The sequence below is a fragment of the Podarcis pityusensis genome (assembly GCF_964106645.2).
Source record: "Podarcis pityusensis genome assembly, chromosome: 13".
Taxonomy (NCBI): Eukaryota; Metazoa; Chordata; class Lepidosauria; order Squamata; family Lacertidae; genus Podarcis; species Podarcis pityusensis.
This window is the reverse complement of record NC_138038.1, coordinates 35,140,670-35,166,071: the sequence shown is the minus strand read 5'-3', so window position 1 is coordinate 35,166,071 and position 25,402 is coordinate 35,140,670. Positions and strand designations below refer to the sequence as shown.

At 49.1% G+C, this 25,402-nt stretch overlaps 1 protein-coding gene across 1 annotated transcript; it reads left to right on the top strand.

The window, feature by feature from the left end:
- Nucleotides 1–549: 549 nt before the first annotated feature.
- LOC308460875 (uncharacterized protein) lies at nucleotides 550–24,318 on the top strand (the record flags this gene model as incomplete). The annotated part of the gene is made up of 8 exons (XM_080977411.1): nucleotides 550–946; nucleotides 3,679–3,825; nucleotides 4,085–4,210; nucleotides 4,911–5,061; nucleotides 19,986–20,344; nucleotides 22,556–22,702; nucleotides 23,520–23,645; nucleotides 24,160–24,318. The coding sequence occupies exons 1-8, from the start codon at nucleotides 845–847 to the stop codon at nucleotides 24,316–24,318; spliced, it is 1,317 nt and encodes a 438-aa protein (XP_080833537.1). The 5' UTR covers nucleotides 550–844.
- Nucleotides 24,319–25,402: the final 1,084 nt, after the last annotated feature.

Here is a 25,402-nt window from a genome sequence, read left to right as displayed (position 1 = left end):
TTATCACCAGGATTTTGTGGGACATCCCAAGTGCTTTCAATGTATGGTGTGTATGCAGCCTGTTTCTTCTCCAGGAAAGGTGCGTAAATTATGAGCAGTGAAAGCCAGGACTGCTGGGTCTTCCGGGGCTACATGGTGGGACAAGAAGGGGGTTGGAAACGGGGATTTCCCTTGGCGATGGTTCGTTCGGATAGGTAATTTTAAATTCTGCCCTCAATGGTATTCCCCCCCACCCCCCTTTTAGAGGAGAATGTGCATTACTCCGCTGGGAAAAGCTTTTCAGGTTCAATTCTCTCTTTCCATCCTGAATACCGCTCGTAGCGGGCGCAAAGCAACTACAATATGACGCGGTCTTTTTCCAGGCGGGGTGTGCGCAAAGATAGCGCGCGCTTCTCGGCTGGGGCGGAGGAGAAGCCGAGCCCGTCACGTGCGCCAGGCAGCGAGAGAGGGAGGGAGGGAGGGCCGCGCGCTCGGACGCCTGGGTTCCCCTTTGCTCAGACTCCGCCTTTCGCAAACACTCGGCCTCGGCGTGCGCTGAAGGGCCGGTCCTTGGTGGCTGCGCACGTCCCTCTCGCTGCCCGGCGGCCTTATAAAAGCGCTCGCGATCCCTTTGTCCCCGCAGAGCTCGGTTCTTGCTTCAACAGTGTTTGAACGGAGCCGGTTCCACCACCAGCCTCTTTTCTTTTCCCCCTCTCTTTTCCCTCTTCAGCAAACAAAACAGCCAAAAAAAAAAAAGGAGATTCCCTTTTGCTTCTTCTGCTATCCTTGCTTGAGTTGACCCGCCAGCAGCTGCCCAGCCAGCGAAGCGAGACCCCCGCCGCCGCCTCGCCGCCGCCCCGCCGCCATGGAGTCCCAGGTCCGCCAGAACTACCACCGCGACTGCGAAGCCGCCGTCAACCGCATGGTCAACATGGAGCTGTACGCCAGCTACGTCTATCTGTCCATGGTGAGCAAGGGGTCAGGGTGTGTTGGCGACGTGGTGGTGGTATATTGGGGTGCAGAGCCCCCGGGTCACAGGCTCATTACTGCATTGCAGGGGGTTGGACTAGATGACTCTGGGTGCCCCTTCCAACTCCACAATTCTGTGATCAGTTGGCTCTGTTCCCTGGGGAAAAGGGAGCGTGGCTAGAGAACCCCGCAGGACACCAATTCCACTCGCCCTGCGTTCTTTCAATCCCACGTTTGTTCTAAAGAGTTCAAGGTAGCAGCAGGCATGGTCTTCCACCCAACCACTTTCCCGCCGGAAGCTCACAACAACCCGAAGAAGTGGTGGCTCAGGGCCTGAAGTCGCCCAGAAAGCTTCATGGCTAGGTAGCAGGTTTAAATTCCCTTACTAGGAATCTCCATTTTCATCACTTTTGTTTCCAAGGGGAAAAAGCAGCAGCAAGAACAACGAGAGGGACTTTGTCTTGAGAGTTCTGGCTGCCTCTGCTTGCTTCCTTCCCTTTGTTTTCAAACGAACACTCTTTCACTTCCTTTTTAGTGCTTCCCCTAGTCTTGGTCATTGTCCTCTTGCTACTCTCCAAAAATACTTATACACACTCTTTCTTTCTTTCTTTCTCTCTCTCTCTCTCTCTCTCTCTCTCTCTCTCTCTCTCTTAGGCCTAGGGGTCATGGTGGTGGTGCTTGGCATCTCATAGTTGCTGATCAGCCTGCCTGCACAGCCTTGCCTCTCTCTTTGGCATAAAACACCATTCTTGCATTCTCCATCCCCCCCACTTCCAGTTGCCCATGGTGTGTTCAAGCCCCGTCTTGGGTGGATCAACAAGTGGGAGGCAGAGATAAGCTTCTGGGTGGGGTGATTAAAAAGAACATCCCATGACAGTTATTCTCTCTCCTTCCCATACCTAATAGTGTCTTCTTGTCCCCCAACCCATAATCTCTACTTGACCCACTTCCAGTATAGGAAGATGGAAAGGGGTGTGTGTTGTTATTCTTCTTTTGCTTTGGCCTCTGTTAACAACTGTTTCTTTCTGTAACTTCTGATGCCCACACCTTGATGTCTCTCTGGGAAATGGACTGTGTGTGAGAGAGTGATGCTAGCAGTCTTTCAAGGGCGCCTTGCCTAACTTTCACCAGAACTCTGCCCCCTCGGGCTCCTGCAGGCTCCATCCCCCATATACTTTATTTTTAAGAGGGGAGCCTCTTGCCCCCAGGGCACTCTGCTCAGTGTCCCCCTACTTGCCCCATGGCTCTTCATACATTTCCTTCCCCCATTATATGTGGGTTGGGTTTTTTCTCCCTAACTGTGTCCTGTTGCTTTGAAAATTGGTCAGTTCAATTGCTTTACAATCTGCATACAGTTTGAGGTTAGTTCACACTTGAGGCTTGCCTCTCCTCCCCTAACACCAATGGGCTCCATTCAGTGAGTCTCGCCTCCTCCTTCTCCCCCTTCAAAATAGTGTTTATCCCCTGGATACCTTCCAAACTTGGAAGAAGTACAGATTCTCCATTCAAAACTTGTGTGTTCTTGTTCACGTTTTTCCATATCCGTCTCCCACACTCACCCATTTCTCTGCAATACTAGGCATGCAGGATTTGTGGATCCCTGCCCATTAATATTTTTTTAAAAAAAATATTATTAGGGGTATGTGTTTTTTGGTGACTGTTTACAGCCTTTTTGCCAATTCAAGTTTGTCATATGTAGCATCTCTTTGATGGCGATTTCCTTCCTTCCTTCCTTCCTTCCTTCCTTCCTTCCTTCCTTCCTTCCTTTCTTTTTGTAGCCTCAGGACATTCACCAGTTATCCCCATCTCTCTTCCTGCAACAGGAGAAAACATTTTTTGCAAATAAATTTATGGGCGGATTCAATTAAACTGTGTGTGTGTGTGTGTGTGTGAGAGAGAGAGAGAGAGAGAGAGAGAGAGAGAGAGAGAGGTTAAAAAACAACAACACAAACACAAACTTGCACAGCACCTCCTGTTTTCTCATGTGTCAGAGGCGCCTTCTGCAGAACTGTGAAATCATCATGAAGGCACAACGGAAAGGGATGTCTGGAGGGGCCCCCTGTCCTGCTCTGCTTGTGCCTGGTAGCAAACTGCAGACAAGTGTCTTCTCTGTAGTCTCGGCACGTGGCTAAATGGGAGACATTTTGTAGTGGCGTGGACTTCCATTGACTCAAGAGTTTTGTTTTGTTTTTTTACAAAGTAAAAGTATTTGTATACCGCCCTCTCGTAAATCTTCAAGGTGGTGCACAGCAATATAAAAACGTAAAATAACAATTAAAAGCAGCACAAAAGAATCATTAATAAAAGACTGGCTACTCGTGGAAATTTTAAACAACTGCAGAGACCTGTTGGCATAAAGAAGTCTGTAAGAAAGTCAAAAGTGAGGGTGCTTGCTGAATCTCGGCTAGAAGAGTGTTATGTCGCATGGAACCATCAACCCTAAATGCCCGACTTCTGGTTGAGGCCAGCTTGGGTATACAGAAGACAACTTATGCAGAATAACTTGAGAGTTTCCCCCTGCTTCCCATAGGGTGGTTGTTCTTTTACAGAACTTGCAAGCTTCTGAGGCCTTGTGGGAAAAATTCGTTCTTTTAACAGATCAGGCCTCCTCCTTCCCTGCCCACAACGCTTCCCCAGATCTGAAGGTCTTTTTCATCTGCTCACTTGTCCGCAGTCTGGCTAGGATCTCCCCAAAGTAACCCAGCGTCTCCTCCTGTTCCCTTTCTCCAGTCTTCCTACTTCGACCGGGATGACGTTGCCCTGCGACATGTGGCTGCCTTTTTCCGCTCGCAGTCCCACGAGGAGCGGGAGCATGCTGAGAAGCTGCTGAAGTTCCAGAGCCAGCGCGGTGGTCGGGTCCTCCTGCAGGACATCAAGGTACAAATCTGGTGGGGTGCCCTGTTTCTAGCCAGAGATGCCAAGAGCAACGACTGCAGGACTTCCCAGGTGGTGGTTCTGCCTGTTAGGACCTCAAACCCTTCTATGTGAGCTGGGCAAAAATAGCATGTTGACCCTGGGTTCGAATCCTGCCTCTGGCCCTGGGGAAGCCACTGTCCCAGAAATAGCAGCAGCCAGTCTTCAAAAGCCAGTTTGTTACGGAACTCTATAATTTTATATTTGTTTTCTGTGTCTACAGAAGCCAGAAAAGGATGCTTGGGGTACAACTCTTGATGCCATGGAGGCAGCCCTTCAGCTGGAGAAGAACGTGAACAAGGCCCTCCTGGATCTGCACCAACTGGCAAGCAGCCAGGGAGACCCACATGTGAGTATCCATGGGGTGCTGATAGGCTTAGGAGTCCTGTCTTGAGCCGTTACTGTCCTTGCACATATGCCTTTTACCTACTTTGCCTCAGAGGTACTGGTAAGTTTCTGGATTTGCACAATGTTGCTTCACTGTTTTATCAGTGGTCCAGCCATCTCTGCATCCTGCCTCTGATTCTGTGAGCTCTGAGATGTTACGCCAAGATCCTAATAGGTCTTCCTGCTACCCTCCTGGGCAGAAATAGTTGTAGCAGCTGCAGCACCCATAAATCTACGGAAAAGCTGCTATTCACATCATGTGGGGCAGGAGGCAGAATGCAGAGAAAGAGAGAAAAAAATCCTTTGCAATGCGTTTAAGCAAGGACGGCTCTCCAAAAGTCATTTGATTCCCAAGCCCCATAAATCCCAGTCAGCATGGGCCCAACGATCAGGAAGGGTGGGAGTCCTGTAATACCCAGAGGACTACGGGCCCCCTTCCCTATTATTAAGTGTAGTCCTGAAATAAAACTGCCATACCTTTAAAAAAAAAAAATAGCAGAACTTGAATGTCAGATTGCCACTTATCCAAGGTGAACCCTACAGTAGAAGAGACAACTTCAGAAGTAAACAGTTGGGGGGAGAGCTCATTGGAAGTGCTCTGGATGTTGTGTCTGCCTAACCCAAGCATTTCACCCTGTCTTCTTCTCCCTCTATCTCCACAGTTCTGTGACTTCCTGGAAACGCACTACCTTGACGAGCAAGTGAAAGCTATCAAAGTCCTGGGCGACCACGTCACCAACCTCCGGCGGCTGGGGGCATCCCAGGGAGGTCTTGGCGAATACCTCTTTGACAAGCACACTCTGGGAGAGAGCAGCAGCTGATTCCCTCTCCCTCCTTCATCCCCAAGAGCGCAATACCCCTTCCATGAACCCACAGAAGCAAGACCCACCTCCGTCACTCTGGCCAGGCCCCACTCAAGGGGGGCTGTACCTGCCACAACTCAGTTGGCATGCTTCCAATAAACAAGGGTTCACCCGTTTAAACTCGCCTGTGGTTTTTCTGGGGTTTTAAGGGGGGAGGTTTGCGATGTCCAAACAAGGGGTATCGTCACTGCTGAAAGGCAAACACTCTTGTCTTAGGCAATCAACTTGTTTCCCCCCTTTCAAGGGCCGTTTCCCCTTGGGCATAATTTGTCCGGGGCCACATGCTGATGGCGGATGGAGCCAGGGCCAAAACTCATAAAATTGTAGAGTTGGAAGGAACCATGAGAGCCGTCTCGTTCAGGATCTCCCAAACTTGGGTCTCCAGCTGTTTTTGGACTACAACTCCCATCGTTCCTAGCTAGCAGGACCCAGTGGTCAGGGATGATGGGAACTGTAGTCCAAAAACAGCTGGAGACCCAAGTTTGGAAGCCCTGAAATGCAGGAAACTTTTGTTCCTAATTAATTTACTTAGATTTAAAACCTGCCCTGTTTCCATTTGCACCTTGGCTACCTTAGATTAAATTCCATGTTGCTCTGAAATGGGAGGGGAAGCTCCTCTCCCCTTCCACAGCAGGGCACTTCAATCTTGTACCAGCAATGGTGGCGAAAACTGCTGCCTTCCAAATCTCCCATGTCATCCCCAGCCACGGGGGCCAATGGTCAAGGGCAATGGGAGTTGTAGTCCAGCAACATGTGCAGGGCTACAGGTTCCCCCATCCCCATGGTGTGTAGGTCTCCTCAGAAGAAAGCCTGAGAAGCGACTCCCAAATAAGTTTAAAGAGGATTCAAATAATTAATAACATAATAATAAAAGGACCATAGGCCAAGCACACGAATCGGTGAAGTCATTTATAAACATGTTATACTGCTGAACTAATTGGTTAGGCATCAACTTTACCTGTGCAGGATCTTATTTCTGAGTTTCTTCAAGTGCCTTTCTGGGATATTGCAAGCAGAACAGCCTATACTTATGTTTTGTTTACAAAGGGGCAAACTACACTTATCTTACATCCTCATTATTGCCCAAGACTGCAAATTCAAGCAACTGCAAATACCTTTGAAGTGGAGCTAGGCTTTCTTGCTTGTATGGAGAAACAGGCAAACTATGCTGTTCTTAAAAAAACCCAAAAAAACAAGATACCCAAATCACTCCACCCACAGCTGTGCTTGAGAGATAAGGGCCAGAGCCTATTGCTAAGAGCCTTCTGCAGCTCATAACTTGAAAGCAACATTGGCTTTCCTTGGACAGTTGTGTAAATTGAAAGTTCCCCCCTCCCGTGTGTGTTTTAAATAACTGGTTTCCATCAGAATCAAAATACAGTACCACTGACACACTGATTCCTCCACACACTGACACAGATGTAAGGGGCAAACTTGTATGTAGGGGCATCAGGCATGTGTTTTAAAACTGGATTTGCCAACACTCAGCAGAATATGTGGAATCTCAATTAAATAGCAAAAAGGGAGGCTGTGGGATGCTAACATCTTCTTCCTGGAGTCCATCCTCTTTCTCTCCCACCCTCAGTGACTCAAATAACGGGAGGGAGCCCAGCTAGAAAAAAAGTTTATGGGACAACAGTCCCCATCAGACCAGCCATTGTAAGGGGCCTAGGGAAGGTTTTGTCTTCACCGCTACTGCTGCTGCCTCCTTAAAAAGCACTGCTTGGGAGAGTGCCATGGCTTAGTGGCAGAGCACGTGCTTTGAGTGCAGAAGGTCCCCAGTACTGTCCCTGGCATCTCCAGGATCAGGTAGCCAGTGATGTGAGAGGCCTCTCTCCAGGAGACCCTGGGTGGCTGCTAGGGAAGACAAACTTGTCAAGTTCCTGCAGGAGTGATGGGTGGCTGATCTGATACAAGGAACATTGCCCGTTCCAAAAAGACTCCCTTATAAATTAATTGCTGCCATTCACTCCTACTGGGGAAGATAATGCTGCATGGGGCAAGAACCAGACCTGCTCCTATCTACAGTGGTACCTCGGGTTACATATGCTTCAGGTTACATACGCTTCAGGTTACAGACTACTAACCCAGAAATAGTGCTTCAGGTTAAGAACTTTGCTTCAGGATGAGAACAGAAATCGTGCTCCGGTGCCATGGCAGCAGCAGGAGGCCCCATTAGCTAAAGTGGTGCTTCAGGTTAAGAACAGTTTCAGGTTAAGTACGGACCTCCAGAACGAATTAAATACTTAACCCGAGGTACCACTGTACTTGGCCTTGCCTTTAGTCCTGCGACCACAAGACAGAACTCAAGTGTGAGAAAAAGCAGGGCTTCTACCAATATAGATAGTCCCTAGAATTAGTCCTTGAGCAGTGTGCATTGTATTCGTGGCCTCCTTCAGCTCAGGAACAACGTTCTATTGTCACTTTGGACAACTGCCAGTCTCCCCACCTCCTCCCTTTGTTATCCTTCCATCGCAGCCTGTAAAAGTGCGTGTGAATCTAAAGTCTCCCTTTTTATTTTATTTTCTCAAAGAACTTTGATCAATAAAAGAAGGAGAGCTTGGCCAGTTTCCCCTGAACTTTCCTTCCTGTTATCGATATGCAGACTCGCTGAACTCCATGAACAAACACAAACAAAGTAAATGCTTGAGTTGTTGTGCCCCACCCCAATCTCTTGAGGGCTGCGACATCCCAACATGAAATACAACAGAGCCTGTGATGTCTTTATGATATTGGGTTTATTTACACATATATACAACCTGAGCCTAAGACGATATTCCAGCAGAAATCAAGCATTGCTCTCTGACCCTTTGCTTTCTGCTTTTTTCCTGTTTCTTCTTTCACATAACAGCAAAATCTCAACTAGCTTTTATCCTTCTCCCTATTTGTGAGATGGAGGAGGGACCCACCTGCCATTTGGCAAAGAGCCCACTCTCTTTTGCTCTCTTAAAGGCCCATCACCTTTACGTAGTTTTCTTAATGGCCCTTCACCCAGGCAATCGCCTCAGAAGGAAGCTAACCTGATTTGTATTTTAAAACACTTTCTAGGATTATAGGGGTTAGAGGTCTGGCACTCACAAACCCATAACACTGCAAACCAGCTGCCCTTATCAACAGTCAGTTAATATGTAAAATTCATGACAAGGGCACCCTTCCAGGGCCCATTAAATATACACCTGCCAGAGCTGGATTCAAGGGCAGGTGACCAAATATAGGCCTGGAGAGGTGCTGTGCTTGGGAGATGCCTGCCATGTTATCTGGCTCCAAGCGCCTTCTGGAGGTTCCCTCACTGCGAGACATGAAATTACAGGGAACAAGGCATAGGACCTTTTTGGTAGTGGCCCCGACCCTGTGAAACGTCCTCCTGTCAGATGTCAAACAGATAAACAACTACAGATAAACACTACAGTGATAATAAAACGTAACTTTAAAAAAGTAACATTCAACAATTAGAATAGTATAAAATAATAATATCAACATACAAAAGTTAAACAGAAATCCACTCAACCGTTACAATAATATCTAAACTATAATCCGTAAAACAACAGCAAGCCACAGTACATAAAACAATACAATACACTTTGAGAAGCAGAGGGTGGAGCAAGGCAGGTGGAAGGAGGCCTTGCCTGATGGAGTCTCTCCCCTCACAGTTCTTCCTCCAGGACCAGCTCCCGTATGAGGACTCCTAGGGCCGGAGGGTGGGGCAAGGCAGGTGGAAGGAGACCTTGCCTAATGGCAAGATCTTATCACTCTTATTGATTGTTGAATAGCATTGTCAATACACATGGAGCTTTGCTGTGTACAAGAGAGCAGGTCTCTGGCCCAAGGGGCTTACAATCTAAAATATGGTGCTGGGGGAGATCATAGGGGAAGTAAGTGCCATGAAGCATAGTTGCCATTGAATTCAATGCCTGAAAATGCTGCTTCCCTTTTTTCAATAAGTGGAATAATCAAAATTCTAATTTGCAGTTGGGGGGGGGAGTGATTTTGATGGGGGAAACGATGCACGTTAAACACATGCACATGTAAGCTACTGTCACTTAAAAAAAGAAGCAATTTGGGAGACCCAGCGAGCTGTGGTCTTACCTTGAGAACAAGGCTTGTAAAAACAGAACTATTTAGCACCATAGTTTGTTCAGGGTTGCTGGAAATTATAACTCTCTGAGGGGTAAACTACAGTGTCCAGAATTCTTTGAGGGGAAGAATGTGCTTTGAATGTGCTTCAGAGAGATAATGCATACACAGCCTTTAGGTTTGAGGCTGGTTTTGCTGGAGGGCCAATCCGTGAAGGGACTGGTGAAGAGGATCCCAGGTATAGTTCAGCATACACTTTTTAAACAGAGTATTTTATTTTGTTGGTTTCCAGCACAGAGGAAGCCAAGCTGAGTGCAGATGAGACAAATATCATGCTGGCGGAGTCTCAAAATAACCACAGGTAGGGTTGTTGGGGAATTTCCGCCAAAGTCTGAAAATAAGGCAAGTGTGTGAGACTTCCCCTGTTCTTTGCCTGCTTTAGCAAGCTTCACACTGTCCACGTTGGTGGGGACGGGGACAGACAGCGTTCAGGAATGTGTTCTTATGTATAAAATACAAACGGTGTTGTATTATAACATAACAAATGGTTGCTTATTTGGATTGTTTTGCTGCACTTTCTGTCTTGGTGTATTTTGTCAGGAACTACAGAGAGAGGGAGATGAACAACAAACCATAATAAAAAATAATAAAAAATAGTCCAGTAGCACCTTAAAGGTAAAGGTAAAGGGACCCCTGACCATTAGGTCCAGTCGTGGCTGACTCTGGGGTTGCGGTGCTCATCTCGCTTTATTGGCCGAGGGAGCCGGTGTACAGTTTCCAGGTCATGTGGCCAGCATGACTAAGCCACTTCTGGCGAACCAGAGCTGCACACGGAAACGCCGTTTACCTTCCTGCCAGAGCGGTACCTATTTATCTACTTGCACTTTGACGTGCTTTTGAACTGCTAGGTGGGCAAGAGCAGGGACCGAGCAGCAGTAGCTCACTCCACCGCGGGGATTTGAATCACCGACCTTCAGCGGCAAGCCCTAGGCTCTGTGGTTTAACCCACAGCGCCACCCGCGTCCCATAGTAGCACCTTAGAGACCAACTACGTTTGTTTTAGGTATAAGCTTTCTGAAAGCTTATACCTAGAACAAACTTAGTTGGTCGCTGAGGTGCTACTGGACTATTTTTTTGTTACTATTTTGACTGCGTCAGAGCAACCTGAATCTAGCAAACCATAATGTTACAAAGGTTGCGATCCTCCCCAAATCTCTGCCAAGCGGGAGCAAAATCCCAGGGAGTCCCAGGCGCTCACCCAGGGTTCATGTTTCCATTGGGAAACAATACATGGCAGAGACTGTCGTGTCCTTAATAAAAATGGTTTATTGACACATATTTACAACCTGGGTGCAGAAGGAGGGAATGCAGAGTTTAGGGCACTTGCGTCTCAAAAAGGGACTGTCCTTCACAGCAGAAAGAGCCTGGCACTCAGAGGCTTTCTAAGCACCATCTCTGTGCCTCTGCCCCATCCTGTCTCCAGCCAGCCCTCATGGCATCTGCCCCCCACAGACTTCTCCCCACTTCTTCCTTCTTGTTCGCAGAACACCTTGCCCAAAACACACCTCCCATTCTGCCTGCCCACTCACCCCCCGCACCTCCAGATCTCTGCTTTTAAAAAGGACACATTTTTCCTGTTTGACATCACCTTTTTGTTGATTCTTTGACTTTTTGTCATTCTTAGTCATTCTTAGTGACTTTTATCCCAGGTCTGGAAAGGGAGCATATCCTGTATTTTTCCACTGGCCTGGAAACTTCCATTCAATGCTTCCCAAATCAGCTAAATTCTACCCCTTTATTGGTTTCTAACAGTCACTAACTCTAGTAGTTATGGGTGCCTTTGCACCCGCAAACTCTGTTACCCCAGATCTGTAGCGATACTTTTGGGAACGGGGAGACCACCTTTAGCAGTTTGAAGCAAAATCTAGATAGAATAATGCTAATAACAATTGTCTCACAGGAGATCTTTTGGCTTCTAAGCTTCCTCTTTCGCTATTTGTCATCACAACACATTCTGGTATCACGTGCCGCCGCCCCCAGCTGACCTTTGCAGAAATTCTGCATATCCTGCACTCCTTATGACAGGCAGATAGAGAAGCAAGACAGAGAGATGAGATCCTCCCTCGCCTTCGCCCTTACTACCTCAATTCAGGCCAGTTTAAGACCCATCTCATCATATGCCCATCTTCCTCATACAGTTTCGGTCCCTATTTCCCAGCATCATGCAGTTAAACATGTCATGGGGTCATGGCCGACAGCAAGATCCGCACTCCACTGCTGAGCTCCTCACGTCCCCCCCCCCCACTTCCGATTCCCCTTCCAACTTGTTTTCATGACGATGATGAAGCTGAACCCAAGATGACACCTCACGGGGATGCAGAGAGAACCAGGTTCGAATGGTTCGAATGGACGGAAAAGCCTTGTTTGACAGAAGCTGTAAAGAGAACTATCCAAGAAAATGTATGCCCTCAGCAAGTGTTGTATTCTGAATTATTCAAAAACACCTGTGATAAATATTGCAAACAGCTGAACACAAGGGTCTTCCAAGCGTTGCAGGCAGTGCTACTCCTACCCAGAGTAGACTCACTGAAGTTCATTAAGATGACTAACTTAGGTTTATTCGTTACAATGGGTCTACTAGGGTAGAACAATGAATACAGCCCACCAGTTTTGATCACGATGTCCAAAACCGGAAGCAGTGTGAAATTGAAGGAGTATCTCTGTATCTGTGCTAAGGTGGGTTGTTTTCAAGGCATGTGTGGATAGCTAATTATCAGTCATGTCATCTCAGCAGGAATGCTTGGGATAATTTCCTAAACTTTTGCTACAAATGGTGTGGGCCTCGCGTGCCCCACTGACTCAAAACTACCCCGTATAATTTATATTTTGAAAACATGAACAACAGCATGAATCTTCCATGGAAAATGGGCCTGAGAAAGAGGATTCTCATTTTGCTGGAAATACAAGATCTCTGTCTCCTGGCTGCTGCATCCCACACATTGCTAGCTAGTTATTTTCAGGGGGCAGCAGTGGATAGACAGAACAGCCTCAAGGCCTCCAGCTTGAGAACAATAACAAAGGGGAGGGGGGGGAGGAAAGGGAAGCGAAAGACACTTTTTTTGCTGAATCATCCTGAGTTTTCTCCCCCCCACTTGTGTCAGTGTTCTGAAGGAAGTGTTTTTGCTGAGTCATGTTCATGAGGGAAGAAAAGGGGATAGGAAAATGTTTTCTTCTTTTTTAAAAACCTCCATGAATTTATCCCTCTAGAGAAGGTGCAGGGAACAATTGGCCCTCCAGATGTTGTTGAACTACACAAAGTTCTTGTTATGTACTGAGTTGAATAGGATCCAAACTGTAGCAGTCTGATTGGTCCTAGAACAATAGGATCCAAAAGGCAGCAGTCTGATTGGTCCTAGAACAATAGGATTCAGAATGCAGCAGTCTGATTGGTCCTAGAACAATGCAGCAGTATGATTGGTTGGCAGGAACCACCCAATCCTGCTCCAGATAGAAGTGAATCCACAACCTGATTGGCTTACAGTAGAATTCCAGAATTAGCCAATCATGTGCAGCCCATTGTGTAAATAATGTATATAAAGCAGATACTGTGAGGGGACATTTATTCATTCCTCCTCACCACTATGAGCTGAATAAAGAGCATGAAATCACTTTGCGACTCTGAGTATATTTCACTGGCGACGAGGATGGGATCCCGCTGAGCTGACTGCCACACACAGCACCGCAGCACCGCCAACTGCCGCACCGCTGCCTCGCACCGTGTATCCAGGCTTCAGCTCCGGGGCACAAGGAACTCAGAATGGCAGCCAACAGCAGCTTCTCGCCATTCAACCCAGCATCTGGAGACTGGGAAGCGTACGCCTCCCGTTTCACCTTCCTCCTAGAAGCCAAAGGGGTCACCGACGAAGAAGACGCCAAGAAGAGGGCGATATTCTTCAGCGTCTGCGGAGAGGAGACGTTTGAAATCGCCCGGGCTCTCCTTGCGCCTGAAGACGTCGCTACTGTTCCATACAAAACAATAATGGAACAGCTGAAGGGGCACTTTTCGCCGCAGCCCTCAGTGGTGGCTCGTCGAAATGCCTTCTACGCAAAGCGGCAAGCCCCTGGGGAAACCATAACTGGGTTTGTGACCTCTCTCCGCCAAGCCGCCCGGTTCTGCAACTTCTCAGAGCTGGAGAACATGCTTCGTGACCGCCTCGTCGGTGGCCTGAAGGATGAGAAGCTGCAACGACGCCTCTACGCTAAGAAGGACCTAACGTTCCAGGTCGCTCTGGAGGAGGCCCTGGCAACAGAAGCTGCCGAGAGGTCGACCCAAGAGGCACGGCCGAGCCTGCCATCCCAACCGAGGGTCCACCATGAAGACCTCACCGACGACTCAGGATCCGACAGGGAGGAGGTGCACCGAGTACAGCAGCGCACTCAAGCAGCGCACAGACCACAGCTGCCTCGACGAGAAGGAGGGAACTGCGCAAGCTGCGGGGAGAGTCACGAGAGGAGGACCTGCCGTTTCCGCAACGCAGAGTGCAGGCAGTGCAGAAAATCGGGACACATCGCCCGGGTGTGTCGGGCTCAGCCCACCCGACACCAGGCATCAGATGACCAATCCAAGAGCCCCAGGTCCCGGGGCCCAACGCACCAAGGCAACTCGACGGAGCTCACGGACTTCCAGGTATACCAGTTGCCCCACCCCAACGTAGAGAAAATTTATGTAGAGGTACAGATAGAGGGGGCCCCATGCCGCATGGAGCTTGACACGGGTTCAACTCTATCCATAATCTCGGCAAGGACCTTAAGGAAACTGTGTCCCACTGGGGGTCCCAAACTCAGGCCGGCCCCATTCACCCTCCGGGACTTCCAGAAACGTAAGGTCCCCACAATGGGGGTGGGGACCTTCAGGGTGCAATACCGAGGGCGGACGCGGCAACTGGACTTGCTTGTGGTCAAGGGCCCCTACATTAGCTTACTGGGATTGGCATGGTTTGGACCACTGGGGCTAGCTGTCACCGGGGTGAACCACACTAGCTTACAAGTGGACGTGGACGCCATATGCAAGGAATTTCCAGGGGTTTTCGATGGGAAATTGGGACAGTATACGGGCCCCCCCATTGCGCTACAGCTTGACCCCGCAGTACGACCGGTCAGGCTCAAGGCCCGCCGGGTCCCGTTCGCCTTGAAACCCCGTATAGACGAGGAATTGGACCGACTCGTAGAGCAAGGAGTGCTGGAGCCGGTGCCTAATGCTCCCTGGGAAACCCCAATCGTCACACCCGTCAAGCCTAATGGTTCGGTCCGCATCTGCGCAGACTACAAATGTACCATAAACAAGGCCCTCACGGCCCACGCATACCCAGTGCCAGTGGTCAGCCATGTCCTTGCCACCCTGGCTGGGTCGAAAATTTTTGGCAAGCTGGACTTGGCCCAAGCATATCAACAGCTGCCAGTAGATGAGGCCACAGCAGAGGCACAGACGATTGTGACGCACAGAGGAGCGTTCAGGGTAAAGCGGCTGCAATTCGGTGTCAGCGTGGCACCAGGCATATTCCAGAATATAATGGACTCTCTCCTTAAAGGGATTCCTGGCGTCACCCCCTTCTTCGATGATGTGTTGATTGCCGGCCCCACACCAGAGGAGTTTGAGGACCGCCTCCGCACCGTTCTGCACCGTTTCCAGACAGCGGGTCTCAAGGTGAAGCGGGAAAAATGTCTACTAGGAGTGCCTCAGGTGGACTTTCTGGGATTTATGGTGGACGCAGAAGGGGTCCACCCGACTGGGGACAAGGTACGGGCCATTTGTGATGCCCCAGCGCCCAAGAGCAAGACTGAACTTCAGGCCTTCTTGGGACTATTGAACTTTTACCATTCCTTCCTTCCCCACAAGGCGGCGGTAGCGGAGCCCCTACACAGACTCCTGGACAAGCGGGCCCCTTGGGTGTGGGGCCAGCGCCAGGAGGCCGCATTCCAGGCAGTCAAGGACTTGCTTGTCTCAAACTCGGTCTTGGCACACTTCAACGAGAGGCTGCCGGTGGTGCTAGCATGCGACGCCTCACCCTATGGCATTGGAGCTGTCCTGGGGCACCAACTCCCGGATGGAAGAGAGGTACCGGTGGCGTACTTTTCCCAGACACTCAACACAACCGAGCGGAACTACTCGCAAATCGACAAGGAGGGTCTGGCAATCGTAAAGGGAGTAAAAAAATTCCATGATTTCTTGTACGGGCGGCCCTTCACCGTGGTGACTGACCACAAGCCGTTGCTTGGCTTGTTTGCCCCCGAAAAGCAGACCCCCCAAGTGCTGTCTCCTCGCGTCCTCAGGTGGTCAATTTTCCTTGCCAGCTACCAGTATGCACTGATTCACCGACCTGGGAAGGCGATGGGCCATGCGGACGCCCTCAGCAGGCTACCACTACCGGAAACAGGCCCTGACCCAGCACCTGCACAAGAGGTTATGAGCCTGGAGCTGCTTCCCGACCGCCCCATTCAGGCACAAGAAGTTGCACACCATTCCAAGAAAGATAGGGTCATCTCCCGGGTCCTGGACTGGGTGTGGAGGGGATGGCCCAGCAGCAGCCCCGGGCCAGAATTCGCCGGCTACACAACCCGCAAACATGAACTGTCGGCCCACAAGGGGTGCCTGTTATGGGGAAGCAGAGTCGTTGTTCCCCAGCCCCTCTGCAAAAGGGTCCTCACAGCCCTACACGAGACACATCCAGGGGTAGTAAGAATGAAGGCCCTTGCCAGGAGTTATGTGTGGTGGCCGGGGATCGATGGAGAGATAGAGGCCTGGGTCAAACACTGCCAGGCCTGCCAAGAATCCCGCCCAGATCCCCCAAGGGCCCCAGTCCAGTCCTGGGAGTCCGCCCGAGCACCATGGTCACGCCTGCATGTGGATTTCGCTGGCCCCTTTCAGGGGAAAACATTCTTCATAGTGGTGGACTCCTACACCAAATGGCTGGAAGTCGCACTGGTACCGTCCACTTCCACGTCCGCAGCCATCCGGGTACTACGCAGGCTGTTTGCAACCCACGGGCTCCCTGACACTCCCGTCTCAGACAACGGGACTGCATTTACGTCAGGAGAATTCCAAACCTTCACAGCGCAGAACGCCATCCGCCACATCCGTTCGGCGCCGTTCCACCCTGCCACCAATGGCCAAGCAGAACGCATGGTGCGGACCACCAAGGACACCCTTCGCCGCATGACGCAAGGGGACTGGGAGTACCGCCTTGCCACATTCCTTCTAGCACAGCACAGCACCCCCAGCTCAACGACTGGCCGGAGCCCCGCTGAACTACTAATGGGTCGGCGCCTTGCAATCAGATTGGACCGCCTTCACCCCGATAGAGCTCAGGATGAGGTAGTGGTGGGGGAAGGCAGGAACCCCCGGACCTTCGAGGCCCAGGACCCAGTGTACGCAAAGAATTTTGGGGCAGGCCCAGCATGGGTACCCGCCACAATCACCAGGGTCACTGGCCCCGTGTCGTACGAGGTGCTAACGGATGGGGGGCAATGCTGGCGCCGCCACTGCGACCAGATACGGCGACGATTCCCGGGAGAAAACCAGGAGGAGGACAGGTCAGAGGAGTCCCAAGGGAACAGCGGGGCAGTGAGGCCCATAGAGCAGGAGGGGCCAGCAGGAGAGGCAGAATCAGTAAATACAGAGAGGACCCGTGAGGCCGAAAGGACACCGGAACCAGAACCACGACTGAGCGAGCCGGTTGCACCAGACCAAACAGCCGCATCACAGCCAGCATCCTTGGAACACGAGCCAGAACCCGGAGCCCGGACCAGGGAACACCCCAGGCCACAACGCACACGTAGGCCGCCGGCATACCTTGAGGACTATGAATGCGACCTCCCGGGCAGGACTGGAACTTAGAGGGGAGGGGTGTTATGTACTGAGTTGAATAGGATCCAAACTGTAGCAGTCTGATTGGTCCTAGAACAATAGGATCCAAAAGGCAGCAGTCTGATTGGTCCTAGAACAATAGGATTCAGAATGCAGCAGTCTGATTGGTCCTAGAACAATGCAGCAGTATGATTGGTTGGCAGGAACCACCCAATCCTGCTCCAGATAGAAGTGAATCCACAACCTGATTGGCTTACAGTAGAATTCCAGAATTAGCCAATCATGTGCAGCCCATTGTGTAAATAATGTATATAAAGCAGATACTGTGAGGGGACATTTATTCATTCCTCCTCACCACTATGAGCTGAATAAAGAGCATGAAATCACTTTGCGACTCTGAGTATATTTCAGTTCTGCAACATCTGGAGGACCAAAGGTTCCCTACCCCAGCTCTAGAGACCTTGGCTGTCATAAGCCACATCCACCTGGCCTCCCCCAAAGAACCCTGGGAAGTGTAGTTTACCCCTCACAGAGCTCCAATTCCCAGCACTCTCAGCAAACTACAGTTCCCAGGATTCTTCGTGGGGGGGGGAATGTACTTTAAATTTCTGGTGTGTTTACAGTCCTAGGTAAACTTAAAGGTACCCCTGACCATTAGGTCCAGTCGCGGACGACTCTGGGGTTGCGTGCTCATCTCACTCTATAGGCCGAGGGAGCCCACGAATGTCCGCAGACAGCTTCCGGGTCATATGGACAACATGACTAAGCTGCTTCTGGCGAACCAGAGCAGTGCATGGAAATGCTGTTTACCTTCCCGCCGGAGCGGTACCTATTTATCTACTTGCACTTGACGTGCTTTTGAACTGCTAGGTGGGCAGGAGCTGGGACCGAGCAACGGGAGCTCACCCCATCACGGGGATTCGAACCGCCGACCTTCTGATCAGCAAGCCCTAGGCTCTGTGGTTTAGACCACAGCGCCACCCGCGTCCTAGCTTCTCTCTAATGCATAGGTTGATGGACCTCTTTTACAGAACCCAAGAGGTCTGATCCTGGCCACCTTCTTCATCCCCAAACATGCTTGCTAGTCCCATTACTTTTTAAACTTTTCTTTCCCTGCAGGTCATGTTCTAAACTAGGGTTGTTGTCCCCCACTTCCCTGTCTTTGTACCTTAAAAAGAGAGCAGATATTCAACAGGTACAGCTTCTCTTGCCCCCCCCCCCCGTGGGACTCTAGGAAGGGGAAAGCTGTGTCTGTTGAAATGTGCTTCTGCCCAAAGGCTCAGTGTATCTGTCTGGAGGGAAAACAGTTAGGAATTGTCTGTTTTTAAAAAAACAAAACGCAATCCTATCTACTCAGCAGTCAGTCCCACTTAGTTAAATTGGACTTACTCCCAAGTATGTGGGCAAAGGACTTCACTGTAAAAGACACCCATCTCCACTTTCTTCCATTAAGAGGGGTGTTTCAACCTATCACCATCTCCTATCTGGTGTAATGGGGAGAGAGTACTGCATTAGGATGAGAAAAAATCATTGAAATGATTTGGTTCATTGAAATGCTTGTGGCCAGTCATCTTATTTATTAATTTATTCAAACTATAGATGCCTGCTTTTTTCACCAGGGGAACTCAAGGCAACTTACAAAGCAGCATTGACTTTAAACTTAATCAAATTACAGAAATCACATTATTAAACAACCCTCCCCCCTTTTTTAAAAGGCAGGAGACATTCATCCAAACACATTATTGAACAGCCATGCTTTGACCAAATGCCTTAAAAAAGCCATCGTTTTTGGGCCTGACTGTTCTCTCAAGGTGAGGGGCCACTGCAGAAAAGGACTCGCCCATCAATACCTCATATAATTGAGGGATTTGGAGCAAGATTCCAGATGTCAAGCACAGGAATATATGGAAGAAGGCAAAATGTCAAGGCTTGTTTAGCGCTTTAAAAGCTAAAACCAGCCCTTTTAACTGAGCCTTGACACAGATTGGCAACCATTTCTATTCCAACAAAAAAATCTAGCCCCTGTCAACAAAATGGTAGCGACATTTCACACAAGTGGTAAGTTTCTGAATGCTTTTCAAGGCAGCCCCGTATAGAGCAACTTACAGCAGTCTAATCTGGACCTCTCAGTGGCACAAACAAATGTGGCAAGATCAGATTTTATCAGGAGGCAGTCTTGGCTAGTGGTACCAGCTGAAGCTTCTCATGCCAACTTGTGCATCCAGCACAAATACAGGATCAGGGATCACCCTAAAGCCATGGGCCTGATCCTGCAGCAGTTGAGAACACAGCTCCTTCCTCTGGGCTTCTTGAGGCGGAGTCTGGTCACCTATTGCGTCATCCCATTTTGGCCACAACAGGTGTAAAAATGCAGACAAGGAATTTAAAGCTGCAAACTCCTTAAGGTAGCAAACTTTAGCTACACACTTACCTAGGAGCAAACACCACTGAACTTTACATCTGGGTAGACATGCATAGGGTTAATTCCGTAGATGGGAGAAAACCCCACCTCGAGAAATTCAGTAGCATTTGCTTTCTGAGCCAGCAAACCACAAAGGATTTTTTAACACACATATTTCACATACAGTGCTTTTTTTCCTGGGGGGACGCAGGTGTATGCATACCCCTAAACATTTTGTGAATCTTTATACTTTTGTCCATTTACTGTATTTATTTCCCCTGATTTGAACTATAAAATGGTGATTTTCCTGAGTCAAAATGAGAGTACCCTAAACATGTTTCAAGAAAAAAAGCACTGCGTTTATAGCCGTATCTCTGGGCATTACATTTTCTTTTTTGCATGTAAAGATTTTATTGCAACGCAAAGGCACCTTGTCCCTTGGTAACACCTTACAGGGCTGCAGATCGTTGAGAACCCGTGGAACTTTCCCCCCTCCCCTTTAAAAATCGGACTTCTTTCAATCCCCTTGCTGAAGCCAGAAAGCCTCAGCTGCTTCCCTATCAGCGAGCAAACGGGGTGGAGCCTTTGCGCTCCTCGCGGAGGGAGGTCCCTGGAAGAGCCTCCCGGGCTGCCTATAAAAGCCCCTGTCCGGGCGCACCCAGCTCAGATCGCTCCTTTTCCTGGCCTTCGTTCTTCGCTCTTGCTTCAACAGTGCTTGAACGGAGCAGGATCGCGGCCGCCGCCCCATCATCTTCATCCTTAAGCCAGCCAGTCCAGTCGCCGGTTTGCACCATGAGCTCCCAGGTCCGCCAGAACTACGACGCCCAGAGCGAAGCCGGAGTGAATCGCTTGGTCAACCAGTTTCTCCATGCCAGCTACAACTACCTGTCCCTGGTGAGCGTCCAGAGGGGAGGGGAGGAGGCGAAGCCGCGGCTTTTAATAATCTGTTGCTAATCTTTTTGGTCTCTCTTTGCATTGGGTATGCGATTGTTGCTCCGTTTTGCTTTTCCACGGGTACGTGGCAGGTAGAAATCCAGCAGGTGCGGTTTTCCTTTCTGGTAAGGGTGTGTTGCTTTCTCGCAGCATCTTTTAGTCTGCTGGATGCCAGCCAAGTGCCCTCCGGGAGATTTGGACTACAACTCCCATCAGCCCCAGCGAGCACAGTTGTAAAAGGGAATTGTAGCCCCAAAGCATCTTACAGGGTGCAAGGATGACAATGGGTAGTACAGGGGCTTGTTTTTTTAAGCTCTAAACCTACTGAGGGTGGCTTTTCTCTCAAAAATTCTAAACAATAAAAGGGTCCCTCTTTAGGGGAGTTCAGCACTTGGGGGTTTCAGGTGAATTACCTTTCCAGTCAGGGAAATCTGATGACTTAATCTTTCCAGCTATTGACTGATCAATGGGCGTTTGCCTTCCAACAGCACAGTCTTTTCTAAATAGTGCATCATTTTTTTGGGTTATAGAAAAGGGCATTTTTCAAAAAAATCTCCCCCCGTGTTGCTTCGTTCCCAGTGTTGCTACTTCACCTCAGTGCAGAAAGCTGCCTTTTGTCTGATGGCTGGCAGTGGCTTTTTGGGTTCTCATTGGCTACGTCTGTATCTTGCCTGCCCTCAAAAGAGATGGAGCAGGCAGACGCCTGGCTCTCCTTGTTCCTAAATCTCCCGGTCTAGCTGTTGCGTCTTGCAAAATAGGAGTAGAGTGGACCTGGCAGCCATGATTGCGTGGGACATATTTTTTCATGTCAACATCTTAGAGAGCTCCCTCCGCTGTCCTCGAGATTGGGGGTGGGGAATCTTCTGACTGAGGGCCACACTGCTCCCCAGAACAATATTTCAGGGGCCGCATGCCAGTAATGTTTGTAGGAGGGAAGCAGAGGCCAAAAAACTATTTGAGGGGAAGAATGTGCTTTTTTTAAGAAAGGGGACTAGCGTGTGTACAGCTTCTGTCTCCATTTTGTTCCCTTCCCATTGGGTCTGCTGCCTGCTTCTTTCTTCCTCCCTTCCCTCCATTGTGGGCTGTGGCAAAGTCTGCTGCCCTCTTGTTTATCCAGTGCTGAGTTCCCTTGAGTTGTGTGGTCTGAACAAACAATGTTGTGAAGATATAGCGTTAATGATTTAAAAACAACAACCCTAACCTCCCCACCTGGCTGCCTAAAAGCCCTGAAATGGAGGCGCCATCCAGTCTGTCTCTTGAACTCCGCTTTGTGTGGGTTAAATTGGGCTGGGGGAATTATAGCTAGATTTGGATGAAACCTAAAAGATTGCCATTGTGTTTGTTAGGTAAGTTAACTAGCCCTGTTTTCCAGCCAAGGAATGTTGCTGCCTCTGAGGGGGTCTCTATACACTACATAAATCTTAACAGTTCCTTTGTGAGGAACCATTGCAACATCTGGAGTTTTTTTAGTTTGGAGAAAAGGCAATTAATGGGAAGGAACAGGGCAGAGGTGTGTAAAGTTATTAATGTTGTTCAGAAAGTGGCTAAGGAGATTTTCTCCTCCCATTACGACACCAGTTTGTTTGGTACAGTGGTACCTCGGTTTACAGATGCTTCAGGTTACAGACTCCACTAACCCAGAAATAGTACCTTGGGTTAAGAACTTTGCTTCAGGATGAGAACAGAAATTGTGTGGCGGCAGCGGGAGGCCCCATTAGCTAAAGTGGTACCTCAGGTTAAGAACAGTTTCAGGTTAAGAAGGGATCTCAAGAACGAATTAAGTTCTTAACCAGAGGTACCACTGTATAGTGGTTGGCGTTGGACTAGGAGCTGGGAGACCAGGGTTCAGATCCCTAGGCCATGAAGCTCACTGGGTAACCGGATTGTTTTGAGAATAGAACGGGTATGGGGAGACCACCTTGAGTTCTCGGAGGAAGGGTGTGATATAAATGTAATAATGTAGTAATAAATAAAAGCTGGTTGCATTTTTAAACTTGAGTGTACATTTTTCCACATTTTTATGTCTGGGCCAATAGGCATTTTACTGTATTTTCAGTGGCCTATGGCTACAAACAGTAACAATTTATTGGATTGGAACATTTTGTGTTCATTTCTAGTTCCTCTTTGAGTAAATCTTGAGTCTGAGCCCTTGCCTTTTTTTCTCCCTTTCAGGGTTTTTACTTCACCCGGGATGATGTGGCCTTATCCAAGTTCTCATCCTTCTTCCGGCACCTCTCTGAGGAGAAACACGAACAAGCAGAGAAGCTCCTGACCTTCCAGAACCGCCGTGGAGGCCGAGTTGTCCTGCAGGATGTCAAAGTGAGAATGCGGATGGCTTGGACAGGAGGGGTGTTGTGGTGGTGGATCAAGGCCTCAGTCATGGGCATGAGGAATGGGAGTGGCAGAAATAATGTCCTCTTTCCCCCTTCAAAGCTCGGGCTTCCTCTTGACTTGCTGGGTGTGTTGTAACAGCTTTTCCATAGCACACTGTTATGTTTATGGCATGCTTTTGTACTCTGAATTGCATTTAAAATGTGCGTTGTATGCCCGCCCCCTGGCAAACTTGGCGCTCCCAGTAAGCTCTCTAAGGTACACCTGCTTATTGCTTCATCAATATTGTAGCTTCATCTGTTCCCATCTGATGAATTGGGGGTGGATTAGTGGTATGAAATGCAAGCAGCTGCTTTGTTCTGCAAGTCTGACTGCAGAATATTAGCAGCCGTGCATGGAAAGAACAAGTGCAACTAAATGTTGCAGTGTATCTTCAGAGTAGGAGTGCTCCTGTTCAGGGTACCATGCCCACATCCAGGATCTTAAAAGAAATTCAAGGAGGGCATTCCTTCACCTCCTTTTCCCCACTAAAACATTATGTTGCTACTGAGCATGCCCAGTTCTCATCAGGTTGCATTATGCCTGCTTTAGGCTTTATTCTTATAGGGAAAAAGTACTTCTGCTAGCATTGGGCTTCTCTCATGCTGTCCTCCCTGCTCCCAATTTAGCTCAGTTTCTGTTGGCACTAGTGGGTTGTTGATGCTGAAGGTGTAGAACATTGCAGAATGGGATGTAAGGGCAGCTGGGCATGAAGGTGCTGCAATTGGCAGGCTCTCCCATGAGTCTTCTCTGCCTTTAACTTCAGAAACCAGAACGTGACGAGTGGACCAATGGAGCTGCTGCCATGGATGCGGCCCTTCAGCTGGAGAAGAATTTGAACCAGGCTCTGCTGGACTTACACAAGGTTGCCACCAGCCACACAGATCCCCATGTAAGTCTTGCTGGAGGGGTCATGTTGCCTTTCCTATCAGTGCCCACTAATCAACTTCATAAAACGGGAAGTGCCTCAAAATGGGTATACTGGGGTGTGTGTGTGTGTTACAAGCTTGCACTGACTATGCAGACTAGCTTAATTCTGGTGAATGGTGAGAGCCAAAGTACTTACCCCACACCAGTCAATTGAACAGGTCTACTAAACATCTAGTCTTCCTAGATTTGTGTACAGATTTATTGAAGGACTAGACAACTTGCCTCTTTGTAAGAATAAAGATGGCTGGACTGCTGAATTCTTTGTGCCCAGTGCCATGGGATATATGCAAGCATAATGAGATGTCTTACCTGCATTAATTTCCAGAAGGGTGTGTTTGTTGCAGCAAAAACAAGTTCTTGTGGTACCTTAAAAGACAGCACTACTAGTCTGAGTTGAGCCCCCAGAGGCTGATTTCCCATTGAATTGTGAGCTCCAGGTTTCTATGGCCAACCTTCTGTTCCTCTCTCCTCCCAAGCTGTGTGACTTCCTGGAGACCCATTTCCTGGATGAGGAGGTGAAACTGATCAAGAAGCTTGGGGACCACGTGACCAACCTCAAGCGTGTGCGTGCCAAAGACGAGGGCCTTGGTGAATACCTCTTTGACCGTCTCACCCTGGGAGAGTCCAGTGACTGAATCCAGAGATGCTGGTTCCCTCCTGACACCTGCAGCCTCGTCCGCCAGAAGTGTGTGCTGCTTTGTGTGTGCTACCCTGTCCTCTCGAAAGCTGGCTGCTTAATCAGTGAGGCCTCTGTAACCCTGTCCATCTGCAGGGAGGGAAAAGTCTAACTGGCATTAAATAAACTTGGCATTAAGCACTACTACTTTGCATGGCTTGTATGTATAACTACCGGGGTATGATGGCATGATGCTTGGGCAGTCAGAAGAGTCATTTAAGATTAGAGCAAAAGTTGTCCCATACAGCATTGTGCAACCAGTCAAGACATGAATCTCCTGCTATGTTGCTGGCAGATACTATTCACTGGTCTAGTGGTCTACCATGTTGGTAGGTAAGAGTTTAGTTTGGACAGCCAAATCTACCTCATCATTCATGCTTAAAGTGGCATGCATAGTTCTTTCCCTTTCGCTCCCCTTTCCCATGTCATCTTTGCCACAACCCTATGATGTAGACTTAAGTAGGGGGTGGAAAGTCACTGGGTGGCCCTGCCTCAGCCTCCCCCAACCTGGTGCTCTCTGGATTTGTTGGGGACTATTGCATCTCCCACCAGTGTAGGTACTGGCAGTGATAGATGTGGAGCTGAAACCCCACCCTAGTACACACTGCAGGGGGAATGAATTACTTCCATCTGTCCTGAATTCCATTGTAACTCACATTCTGACTGCATTGGAGAAGGGAAAAATTCTATGAAGATGAGGCCTACAAGGGACCCCTTACTCTACTCTACCTTCTACCTACCCCCTCAAGTAGGATGTGGGTGGCTCAACTTGGTACTTTTCAATTGATTGTTTTGCAACTGGGGGGCTGGGTGTTGTGCATCTTGGGTTGAGGTCCTACTTTTTCAGGCAAGGCTCTAAATTAAAAATCAGGGTTGAGAGCTGCCTTCTCCCAAGACAGATCATTTGGTCTAGTCTTGTACTGTCGCAGCTTTGCCAACTGTGTGCAGTACTGCAGTGTATGTTTAACCAGTATTTGCTAGCCAAGATAATCTGAAGCAGAGATTAGCATGAGCAGGCCTTGGGCCCCACTGCCAGCAAACCA